General features: G+C 47.5%; 1 protein-coding gene across 6 annotated transcripts in view; it reads left to right on the top strand.

Annotated features, from left to right (window-relative positions):
• TAF1 (TATA-box binding protein associated factor 1) overlaps positions 1 to 12,230 on the top strand; it is a 54,496-nt gene that overhangs the window by 17,264 nt on the left and 25,002 nt on the right. For all 6 annotated transcript variants that reach the window (XM_083422388.1, XM_083422386.1, XM_083422389.1 and 3 more), the window contains 9 exons: positions 1,600 to 1,767; positions 3,261 to 3,388; positions 3,482 to 3,589; positions 3,995 to 4,168; positions 4,981 to 5,154; positions 5,243 to 5,347; positions 6,837 to 7,037; positions 8,775 to 8,913; positions 9,969 to 10,099. In XM_083422388.1, the coding sequence (XP_083278514.1) occupies positions 1,600 to 1,767; positions 3,261 to 3,388; positions 3,482 to 3,589; positions 3,995 to 4,168; positions 4,981 to 5,154; positions 5,243 to 5,347; positions 6,837 to 7,037; positions 8,775 to 8,913; positions 9,969 to 10,099 (1,328 nt within the window). The remainder of the gene's footprint in view (positions 1 to 1,599; positions 1,768 to 3,260; positions 3,389 to 3,481; positions 3,590 to 3,994; positions 4,169 to 4,980; positions 5,155 to 5,242; positions 5,348 to 6,836; positions 7,038 to 8,774; positions 8,914 to 9,968; positions 10,100 to 12,230) is intronic.

The following is a 12,230-nucleotide window of genomic DNA, read 5'->3' as shown; positions in this document are numbered from 1 at the left end:
GACCAGAGCAGAATACAGTGGCACTATTACTTCCCTTGATCTAGATGCTATACTCCTATTGATGCAGCCCAGAATTGCATTGGCTTTTTTAGCTGCCGTGCCACACTGTTGGCTCATGTCAAGTTTGTGGTCAACCAAAACTCCTAGATCCTTTTCACATGTACTGCTCTCAAGCCAGGTGTCACCCATCTTGTATTTGTGCCTCTCATTTTTTTTGCCCAAGTGCAATACTTTACATTTCTCCCTGTTAAAGTTCATCTTGTTTGTTTTGGCCCAGTTCTCTAATCTGTCAAGGTCGTTTTGAAGTGTGATCCTGTCCTCTGGGGTGTTAGCCACCCCTCCCAGTTTGGTGTCATCTGCAAATTTGATCAGGATGCCCTTGAGTCCATCCTCCAAGTCGTTGATAAAGATGTTGAATAAGACCGGGCCCAAGACAGAACCCTGTGGCACCCCACTAGTCACTCTTCTCCAGGATGAAGAGGAACCATTGATGGGCACCCTTTGGGTTCGGTCAGTCAGAGAGGAAAGAGGAGGCTTGTACCATGCAGTGGAGAGATGTTCTATGTTAGTCAGCAAAAGGGAACGGGCAATAATTACTTGGCAGGATCTAGGTCTGACGTGTCAGCTTCAGCCCTGCCCACATTTCAAGCTTGAGGCCTATTCAGAGGAACAGCAGCAGATCTGTACTCAGTCAGTGACCATTGAAGAGTTGTTGAATCTGGGAGTCCCTGCCCCAGGACAAGAGATCCCAGCACCTGGGGTTCCTGGATGGCTCTTTGACCCCCCCAAAAAACAAATCTCCCCCAGGAGCACAGAATGCACAATGATCCAGGCAGAATCTTCAGAGACACTGCCAAAGTTGCTGGTTTAGCTGCAGAGGACACTATTGGGGTGGCTTTAAACGAGATTAGGCAAATCCATGCAGGCCTGTTAACCCTGATGGCTATGTTCTCCCTACGTTGCTGGAGACAGTATGCTGCCGAATACCAGTTTCTGGAAACCATAGGAGGAAAGAGGTCTTGCTTGTGGGCTTCTCATTAGGGCATCTGGTTGGCCACTGAGTACAAGATGCTAGACTAACTGGGCTGTTGGCAGGACTTCTCATATATCGTTATGAGGTCTTGAGAGAGCAGTTCCTTGGAACGGAGGTGCTGAAATTCCAATGTACCTCAAGCACGTGGCAGTCAGTGGAGATATGGTCATTTGTATCCTTTGCGTTTCTGGAAATAAAATGGCTAGGGTTTTGAGGAACAAATGGAAGCAGGGCTGTAGTGATAAGGACCAATCACCTGAGTCATCACCACACACATGGCAAAAAACAAACAAACCCTCTCCCCATACACTGGTAACTTGTGTTAAATGAGCAGCATCGATTCTACAATAAGCCTCTGTGTGGAAGGAAGCACCCTCCATTGACAATGTGCTCTTCCTCTTTGTCTTGCAAAATTCACACACTCTGCCCTTACATCTTCTGAGGGTCAAGTCTGTGCTTTGGAGAGGGTGGTCAGCATCATTTGGGTCGATAGGGGGAAGAGGAATTTGACAGGGTCCTAGTTCTCTGGAGATCTTTACAGGAGTGCTTTTGTTGTGTCGTTGCAGCAAATCAGAAAGAAGGCAAGCCGTGCTACTCTATTTTCCCCATTGAGAACAGAGAGCTCATTTATGGCCGTTGGGAGGACAACATCATCTGGGACCATGAAGCGATGGAGAATGCTTTGACTCCATCGGTTATGACACTTGACTCAGACGATGAAAATCTAGTCCTGGGTTTGTTCACACAATCATCAATCTTTTCCTTTGACCTACTGGTGGTTGGAAACAAGAGATTTCTGGCTTTCTGGAGACCAGTGATTTTGCAGGGTTGGGTTGGGGAACATAGATGCAAAATTCAGGTGGACTGAGGAAATGATGATGATGATAATAATTTTATTATTTATTATTTTTACCTTGCCCATCTGGCTGGCTTGCAGCATATATAAAAACATAGTAAAATGTCAAACATTAAAAACTTCCCAATACACGGCTGCCTTCAGATGTTTTCTAAAAGTTGTGTAAAGGTAAAGGTACCCCTGCCCGTGCGGGCCAGTCTTGACAGACTCTAGGGTTGTGCGCCCATCTTACTCAAAGAGGCCGGGGGCCAGCGCTGTCCGGAGACACTTCCGGGTCACGTGGCCAGCGTGACATTGCTGCTCTGGCGAGCCAGAGCCGCACACGGAAACGCCGTTTACCTTCGCGCTAGTAAGCGGTCCCTATTTATCTACTTGCACCCAGGGGTGCTTTCGAACTGCTAGCTTGGCAGGCGCTGGGACCGAACAACGGGAGCGCACCCCGCCGCAGGGATTCGAACCGCCGACCTTTCGATCGGCAAGCCCTAGGCGCCGAGGCTTTTACCCACAGCGCCACCCATAGTTCTTTTTATCTCCTTGCCATCTGACGGAGGGTGTTCCACAGGGAGGGCACCACTACTTAGAAGGCCCTCTGCCTGGTTCCCTGTAACTTCACTTTTTGCAGTGAGGGAACCACTAGAAGACCCTCTGATTAGGACCTCAGGGGCTGGGCGATGGGGGTGGAGATACTCCTTGAGGTATACTGGACTGAATGTTTTACTGAGCAATCTGCTGTTTACGACAGGTGAAGCTCTTGCTTTTTTTTTTTTTTTTTTTAGCTCCCAGAAAATTCTCCTAACTGTCCTGACTTCTCCCAAGGGATTCTGGGAATTGTAGTTGCATAAGGGGCCTGAAGATCTAATAGAACTCTGATTCCTTTGGTGGAGCCATTAGTTAACTCATGTGTGTGTGTGTGTGTGTGTACACACACACACACACACACACACACACACACACAATGTAGCAATGGGACTTACCCTGCAGAAGCAAGGAGTGAGGTGACCTGTCGTGTAATAGATCCCATGGAGAGGGAATTGGATCATGGTCTCAGATTTGAAGGTCAGCTAAATCTCTTGTTTTAAGTTAAGATTGTATTTTAAAAATTAGTTGGCCCTTTTTTTTACATTTTAAAATATTTTTGCAGATTTTACAGAAGAGATAAAAATATCACCTGGCATTAATAAGAATATTCAATCAATCCTAACTTAAAAGTACAGATTAATATAAGCAGTCCATGTCCAAATAGGTTTCTTAAAGAGGTTGCCAGTGAAGGGTCATGCATTCAGATGGACTTCCTTTATGTAAGTGCTTTGGTGATGGGGATACCTACAGATAGACATTGAGAGTACACTTTTATTGTATGTTCTTTCCTAGAAATTCCTGAGGAGGAGGAGGACGAGGGGACGTTGAACACTCCTTCTGAAAATAAGAAAAAACCTTCTCAAAGGAATAGCCGGATTCTCCTGAGCAAGACTGGAGTTATTCAGGAGGAGCCTCAACAGGTTTGTGGAAGCGGCTCAGTTTGTTTCACATAAGGCTAATAAATGGAAGGGGGGGGAAATTCTGACTTCAACTTCCCTGTGTTGCAACTCTAGAATATGTCTGACCCAGAGGTGAAGGACCCCTGGAACCTCTCGAATGATGAATTTTACTATCCAAACAAGCATAGGCTTCATGGAACCTTTGGAGGCAACATCATCCAGGTTAAAACCAGTGGTATCATCTCTCTCTGTATGTGCATGCATGTTTAAATATGCAAAAGTGCAGTCTCGTGCAGAATTCCAGCCTTCTGAGAACCATGTGCCTGTGGCAAAATGCTCAGCCTTGCATCTTCACAATAGGACAAGATTCTGTGTGCAGGTACGATTGGTGAGCCAGCTTTCCATTGGATGCTTACAGAGCTTCTTCCCAAGGCTTAGGATGTGGCTTTGCATGGCATGTTCGTAGGGTGGACATATCCTTCAGCCCCTTCCCTTCTGTGACCCATGATTGCCCTTGTTCTGGGATGGGGACATGTTCCTTTGGCTGGCGGTAATGTACATCCAGACTTTTGTACATCCCGAGTGAAAGTTCATGTTTGGGTTGTGTGTTTTTTTGCCTTGGTGCAGCACTCAATTCCTGCAATGCAGCTTCAACAGCCCTTCTTCCCCACCCACCTGGACCCCACAGAGCTCCGCCAGCTGCACCGGCCCCCCTTGAAGAAATACTCTGCCGGGGCCTTGTCCCAGCCTGGCCCCCATCCAGTGCAGTCACTACAAAGCCACATCGAGAAGAAAGCCAAGGTAAAGCCTCCATTTCCAGGTTCGGCTCTGATGCTTTGACAGCTATGCCCTCAACTCTTTCTCACCTTGGGGGCTCAGAGAGAAACTACCTGATGCCGTGTGTGTTTCTGTCTTCGTTTGGTCGGTTTATAATTTTTAAATATTAAAATCTTCATTGGTTTTATAACTTGACACAAAACCCAATTTATAGACTTAACAATTCCACTTCCCGTCCTCCCGTTCATGATGCCCCCCCCCTTGCAATTACCTGGTGCCTTTTATACAATACTTATTCTACTTTACATTTCTTTATTTTTTCATTCTTGCTACCCTTCCATTGCTTACACTTCAAGCCTGCTTGCAATTTGATTTGGCTATAATACTTTTTGAAAAAAATCCTTTCTTCCATATACTATTCTCATTTTGGTCTCTTTGCCATCACTTTTGCTATCTTCACATAGTCCATTAACTTCAAAATCCGCTCCTCTTTTATTGGAACCTTGCTGCCTTCCCTCTTCTGTGCATACAGAACTCTGGCTGCTGCGGTCGCATACTTAAGCAACTTGGCCATCCTTTTTGGGATTTCTAATCCTATTACCCCTAATAAGAGTGCTTCAGGCTTTTGGGGAACAGTGATTTTAAACTTTTTTTATTTCATTATGTATCATTTCCCAAAAGCCTGTTGCTTTATATATATATATATATACACAAGTCCAGCACCTATAGAAAGATGTCCCACGTGTTGGCACTTCCGACATTTGTTCGACGCTGTCTTATACATCTTTGCTATCTGCATTTGGTCTCTTTGTACTTTCAACTTGCTCTGCACCCAGATGAGAAGGAGTGCGCTGCAAGCCTCTGGTGGTGGGGAGATGTTCTTCATGCGCACTCCGCAAGACCTCTCAGGCAAGGATGGAGACCTTATCCTAGCGGAGTACAGTGAGGAGGACCCCCCCTTAATGATGCAGGTTGGCATGGCAACCAAGATCAAGAACTACTACAAGCGGGTGAGAGTGCTGTTGTTTGGCTGCAGGTGTTTGAGCTTCTGTAGCTTGAGGCTGCCCTTCTCACTAAAGCTGTATTTCCTTTTGGCAGAAGCCGGGTAAAGATTCAGGTCCCCCTAAGGAGCCATATGGGGAGACCACCTACTGCCAAACCTCCCCGTTCTTGGGTTCTCTTTACCCAGGCCAGCAACTCCAGGTGAGATGTCTGCCTTTCACAATGGGTGGGGTGGCAAGATTGAGTTTGTGTGTGTTCTTCAGAATTGTATGACCTCCTTCCCAAACCCAAGAAGTGTTTGCCTGGTTTTTGGGAAGGAGGCTCGAGGGCTCTGGCATTGTCCCAGAGCTACCACCTTCCCAAAGCCCAGTAAGCAAGGTGCCGGGCTTTGCAGAGGCGTGTCATAGCCCCGTATGAGTCCTGTTGCTGAGCAAGCAAGGACTAGGAGTCTCTGGGGAAGACTTACCAGAAAGGAGAATCCACATATGAAGTCAGACAGTCCAGGGATCAGGGAAACCAGATGATTACAGAGCACAGGTGGAGAGCAGGAAGCAGCAAGGTAAGGCCAGGCACCACAGACATTGTTTCCAGCATCTTACTGCTACTGGGAGCTCTGTTTAAAAAGGCTGAAGCCAGCTGATTCTCATCAGTGCCTTCTCTGTGTCCTTGAAGGCTTATCAGCTACAGGTGGAGTCATTCCACCTCCTCCTCCTCCAGGCTGCTGTTCAGCAGGTGAAACTGACTCCTGGCTCGTGACAAGAAGGCACAGGAGCTCTTGGGCACTGCCAGAGTCCTTGTGATGCCTTCCCTGCGGCCCCAGCTGTGCAGGGGGGAAATAAATAAATGGAGAGTGGGTTTCCTCCACTTTCCATTTTTTCATTTCGCTCCCCGTACCACAACCTCGTAAGTAAAATAAGCATAAGATGTGAATCACCTGTATGGCTTCTGAAGATGTCTAAAAGAAGGCAGGAATGCTTTCTGCCAATACTCTCAGACACTTACAATAAAAGCTTGGACTTGGTCATTAGAGTTGCGGTGGAGAATTCTTCCATGGCTAGGGAGTCTGTACTCTGGGTGTGAGTGCTTCTCCCCAAGGTACCAGCAGAGGCCAGATACCTGGGGAGGTGGGGGGCAAACAACTTGTTCATGGCAGTCCCACCCATGGACAGCAATCCAGTACTCCCTCTGGCCCATGACTTCAGAGAGTGCCACAGTGAACTGTGTGCAGGCAAGCAGCCAGTACTTTTGCTGTTTCTAATGTTTTGCACTTTGGTCACCTTTGGAAAATGGAAGGTGACTTGGTGTGTGGGTGGTGAGCTTGCACTGCTTGTACGCCTTTGATCTTGCTGTGCATCAACTGTCTCTTGGGTTTGATGGAGAATCCCAGTACAGTAAAACCTCATCCTGCCTCCGCCTCTGCTTGCGTCCGCTTTGGCGAATGTCTGCGGCAAACCTGGAAGTACCGGAATGGGTTACTTCCAGGGTCGCCACTCGCGCAGAAGTGCTAAATCGCCCCATGTGCAGATGCGGCATTTCGATGTGCAGATCCTCCAGAACAGATCCCATCCGCAAAACGAGGTTTGACTGTATCTCTCAAGGACTAAAGCTGGTCTGTAGGGTCATGTTGGATTCTTTTTCTTTCCCTGACTCCTGTTGCAGTTGACCAAGGTAGCCCCTTTCCTTTTGACAGGCATTTGAAAACAATCTCTTCCGGGCTCCGATTTATCGTCACAAGATGCCGGAAACAGACTTCTTAGTTATCCGAGATCAGAATGGTTACCACATCCGGGATGTGCAGGATATCTTTGTGGTTGGACAGCAATGTCCTCTCTTTGAAGTTCCTCAACCCAACTCCAAACGTGCCAGGACTCACATTCGAGACTTTCTCCAGGTTTGTCTTCTGTGGGTTATGCAAGTTATTGGCTCTGCAGTAAGCTCAGGGAAAATGGAGTGTTGTTGCAGCTGTGACATAGCGGCCTGTGCAAGAGGGCTGACTGTTAAAAAGTTTTGTGTTCATATTTGAGCTCAAAAATGGATTGGTTCACGTTCACTAGTAACTTCAAAGTAATTGCCCTCTTTTGCAGTTTGGCTCACTTGCTTGAGACTATTGATTAATTTTTTAAAAAAATGATCTTTAGTATTTTCCATAATAGCATACAATAAAACTTACCGTTGCGAAATGAAACAAGGCCATGCACAACTAAGACACTCCTCCCCTCCCCAATTCACACTGCAAGGTTGTTTTCCTCCTTCAAGAAGCTTAGCTGAAGGCACTGACAAATTTTCATTATCACAGAAACACGAGTGTCCTTCCAAAATAACCCCTACCCTCTAGAAGGCCAAATGCTCTGCATGCTTATGTTTACAAAAGAAACAAATGGAAACCAAGTAGAGTCAAATGCGTCAGGATTAGCTACTTGCCTTAAGAATCTATTAGTATGTTTCACTTTTTCAACCAGTGCTGTGTGCAACACAGTAATACCAAGCTTGCCATGGCAGCTCTGACGTATCCCAGCATCAGGAAATCTCCGTGCTGGCTTCTGTCAAGAGGAAAAAATCTTTGTTCAGTATATTGGATGCAGTGCACGCAATATCTCGGATGTGGATTCACATGAGGCGGATGTGTCATCTGGTGTACTGAGCAGTTCTTCCCTAGGTTTGGGCTAGGGCAGTGCTGCCTATCAAGTATGCAGCCTTATTGTTCATTTCCCCTTCCCAGAATCACAGGCAAATAAAATAGGACAGAAAAAGCACTCTGGACAAGGCAACCTTATATGCATGTGACACACAGATCTTAGGCATTTGTTCACTGGGGCTCTTGCTGCCCAATGATCACCACCAGCTTCTCATTGTTGGGTTTGGTGATATTGCATAGCTCAGACTTCAAGTCTTCATGATACTCAAGTGCCCCCATTTCTTGCCAAGTGGATCCGTACTGAAGGCACAGACTCAGCTATGTGCAACGAGGGGGATGGCAGACGCAGATTGAGCCACCTCCGCTGTTGCCTGAGGATGAGAGACAAAAGGGCTCTCATAACGGCTCCCGTTTTCATGTGAGCCCCATTGGTGCTTTTTTCCAGGCTCTGAATCTCCATTAGCTTTGTTGCTGTCCCAGGGGGCTGCCTGAAACCCCAAATGTCTCCCGGAAAGTTTTGTAAGCTCCTCCCAAGGCTTGCTGATGATTACAATTTCTTACGTGCCCTTTACCCCAGGGTCCCAGGGCAGGTTACAGCAATCAAAACCCAATGTTAAAAACAGTTTGAAACAAAATTTCAGAAATAAGGTGAGTCCTAAAAATATACAAGTGTCAAAGAGAGGTGAATCGAGCGTTCACCAAACTGTGCCAGATGCCCCTCTGTGGACAACTTAGGGGCTAACACAGAGAAGGCCCTATCCTGGAAACGCGCCCCCCCCCCAGCTTCTGAAGGCAGTGGAACAACCAAGAGGCCTTCTGTGGGAAGGAGGTGGTCTTTCAGATATTTGAGGCCTGAATCATTTAGATCCCTCCTTAGAGGACTGAACGGCCCCCATTAAGAGGTCATTGGGCTTGGCTATGCACAGGTTCCCTTCTTGCCACACAATCGTAGCCCACTGGCATCTCAAGCTGTTCCTTTGGCTTTCTCGTTAGGCCTTCATATACCGCCTGTTCAGTAACAGAGACGAACCCCGGAGGATCCGCATGGAGGATATCAGGAACGCATTTCCTTTGGTCTCAGACACCAGAGTCCGGAAGCAGCTGAAGCCCTGTGCAGTCTATGAGCGCACACGTAAGCTTGTGCTCCCTTGCAATACCAGGCACTAGCCTTCCTGGGAAGCCCCACTTTGCTGAGGTGGTCACTGAGCATAGCCTTGTTTTCCTGGGGAGGGCCACTGCTTCAGAAGCTCCCACGTTTCGCCTTTGCTATCTCTGCTTAAAAGGACCAGGCAACAAGTAACAGGAATGTCTCTGTTGCGGCTGAGACCTTGGGGAGCCGCTACCAGTTTGTCACCTCCTCCTTCAGGTTCCTAGGATCCTCAGAGCCCTAGGAGGGCTTCTGGCCTCACAGACTGACTGGTTGGGACCCTTAGGACGTGGAAATGCCTTTTTCATCACAGGAACTCTTCTTCTTTTATTCCCAAGGCTTGCCTCCCTGTATCCATGCCTAATTGTCTATAGCACAGCGCTTCCGCACACCTCCACACATTCTTCTCCGATATCCCCTTACTGGCTTTACAAGCATGAGTGGGGTGCTCTGTGTATCTGTTTCTATGGTCAAAGCAACATTTTAAAAAATGGCTGATCAGCAAGGGAGAAAAGCTTTTGGAAGCTGTTGAAAACTGTAACCCCCCCCCCCCCATTTTAAGTATTAGGAGACAGATCTGAAAAAATGTTAAGATCAGATAAAATATAAAATGCAGTGAAGAATCTCAAACCTTGATAGAGAAACATATTTCACAACCCTGTGATTGCAAAAGTCTGTGTAGAATGTGTTTTGGGGTACTGAATCTGCATTTATTGATATTTTATTTGTCCCCGATATGTATATATTTGGGTTTCCACCTTGGCTGTGGGTTCTGGCATGTTGTCTACCTGCTTCTTCTGTTGCTCAGACTATAAAGGGAAGGGACAGTAGGCCAGAGACAGATTAAAACTCACATCAACATTCTAAGCACCTGCGTAGGCTTATCTAAACAAAAACGGTTTTAGCAGTGCAGTGCCTGGCGTCAAGAAACAGGGAGTTCCAAAGTATAGGACCTGCCACACTAAAAGAGCAGAGTTCTTACCAATGCAGATCAGGTTTCATTCCCGGTATGACTCAGCAGGGACCTCTGCTTCTTTCAGAGATGTACTCAAACTGGTGGAAACTAAAGCCAGGTTTCAGACTGCCCACCGAAGAGGAGATAAGAGCAATGGTGTCTCCAGAGCAGTGCTGCGGCTATTACAGCATGATCTCTGCCGAACAGCATTTGAAGGTGAGCCCGTGTCTTTTGTGAATATCCCCAGTCCTTGTTGGTTGCCTTCACACTCTGCAAGATACTTGAGAACTGCAAGGACATCTTGCTTCTGCCAATCTCCACCAGCGGGAGAATTATAAAGGCAGAGTGTAGATTGCAAAACATGGCCAGCCACTGTGGCTAGAATGTTAGGCCAGGACCTGGGAGGCCAGGGTTCAAGTCCCCACTCAGCCATGAAGCTCACTGGGTAACTTTGAGGCTGAAATATTTTGGCTGGCCCATCTACCTAACAGGGTTGTTGGGAGAATTAAATGAGGAAAGGGAGGACCTTGAGCTCCTTTTTTGGGAGGGAGGAGAAAGTGTGATATGAACACAGTAAGTTTAAATGCAAATAAATATACAGTCATACCTCGTGTTACGTTTGCTTCACGTTGTGGCTTTTCAGGTTTTCAGGCAAACTCGGAAGGGTTTAGTTCTGGGTTTGCCGCACGCGCAGAAGCGATCTATGCGCTTCGCACATGCGCAGAAGCGATCTGGGCACTTCATGCATGTGCAGAAGTACTCTTATCGCGCTTCACGCCCGCGCAGTAGCAACACTCTACTTACGGACTTTTTGGGGTCCGAACGGCACCCCGGAACGGATCACGTTCGTAAGTAGAGGTACCACTGTATATAAATTTAATAAATAAATACATCATAAATATAAATCTTTTGCTATCAATCAAAGAAATAGATGAGCCTGTGTCTTGCGTTGTGCATCCAGCAGTGTTTCTAGCTGCATTTGCCCTTTCAGTAATAATAATAATAATTTTTTATTTATACCCCGCCCTCCCCAGCCAAGGCCGGGCTCAGAGCGGCTTACAAGCAATAATAAAAACAAGATGAATAATTACAACTTAAAAACAAAAGTAAAATACAACATTAAAATAATGGAACATTAAAATATTAAAATGTAGCCTCATTGTAGGAGGAGAAGGAAAAGAAAAAAGAAAGAGAGGGAGGGAGGGAATCAAATTGGCTCCAAGCCAAAGGCCAGGCGGAACAACTCTGTCTTACAGGCCCTGCGGAAAGAAATCGGATCCTGCAGGGCCCTGGTCTCATGAGACAGAGCGTTCCACCAGGCCGGAGCCAGAGTTGAAAAGGCCCTGGCTCTGGTTGAAGCCAATCTAACTTCCTTAGGGCCTGGGACCACTAGGGTGTTGTTATTTATGGACCTTGAGGCTCTCCGTGGGGCATACCAGGAGAGGCGGTCCCGTAGGTACGAGGGTCCTAGGCCACGAAGGGCTTTAAAGGTCAAAAGCAGCACCTTAAATCTGACCCTGTACTCCACTGGGAGCCAGTGCAGCTTGAAAAGCACTGGGTGAATATGCTCCCATGGCAGAGACCCCGTGAGGAGCCTCGCTGCAGCATTCTGTACCCGCTGGAGTTTCTGGGATAGCTTCAAGGGCAGCCCTGCGTAGAGCGAATTACAGTAGTCAAGCCTGGAGATGACCGTTGTATGGATCACTGTGGCCAGGTCGGGGCGGGAAAGGTAAGGGACCAACTGCTTGATGCGGCGAAGGTGGAAAAATGTTGCCTTGGCTGTTGCTGTAACTTGCGCCTCCTTGGAAAGGGAGGCGTCAAGGATTACACCCAAACTCTTAACGGAAGGCAATGGCACTAATTGGGCGCCCGCAAGAGAAGGGAGTTGGTCCCTCATCCCCATGCCATCCCGACCTAGCCATAGGACCTCTGTCTTCGAAGGATTTAGTTTCAATCGCTCCCACGAAACCATCCAGCTACAGCTTCCAAACATTTGGTCAGTGTGTTCGGGGCCGAGTCGGTGTGGCCATCCATCAGCAGATAGAGCTGAGTGTCATCAGCATATTGGTGACAGCCCAGCCCAAAGCTCCGGATAATCTGGGCAAGGGGGCGCATAAAGATGTTAAAAAGCACCGGGGAGAGAATTGCGCCCTGCGGCACTCCACACACCAAGGAGTGGCGCGATGACATTTCCCTCCCTAGTGCCACCCTCTGTCCCCGACCAGAGATAAAAGAGCACAACCCAGTTACGGGCTATGCCCTGTATCCCCACGTCTGCAAGGCGGTGGTCCAGAAGATCATGATCGACCATGTCAAAGGCTGCTGACAAATCTAAAAGGATAGTACC

This window comes from Podarcis tiliguerta (genome assembly GCF_965153285.1).
Source record: "Podarcis tiliguerta genome assembly, chromosome: Z".
Taxonomy (NCBI): Eukaryota; Metazoa; Chordata; class Lepidosauria; order Squamata; family Lacertidae; genus Podarcis; species Podarcis tiliguerta.
This window is presented reverse-complemented; position numbering and strand designations above follow the sequence as displayed.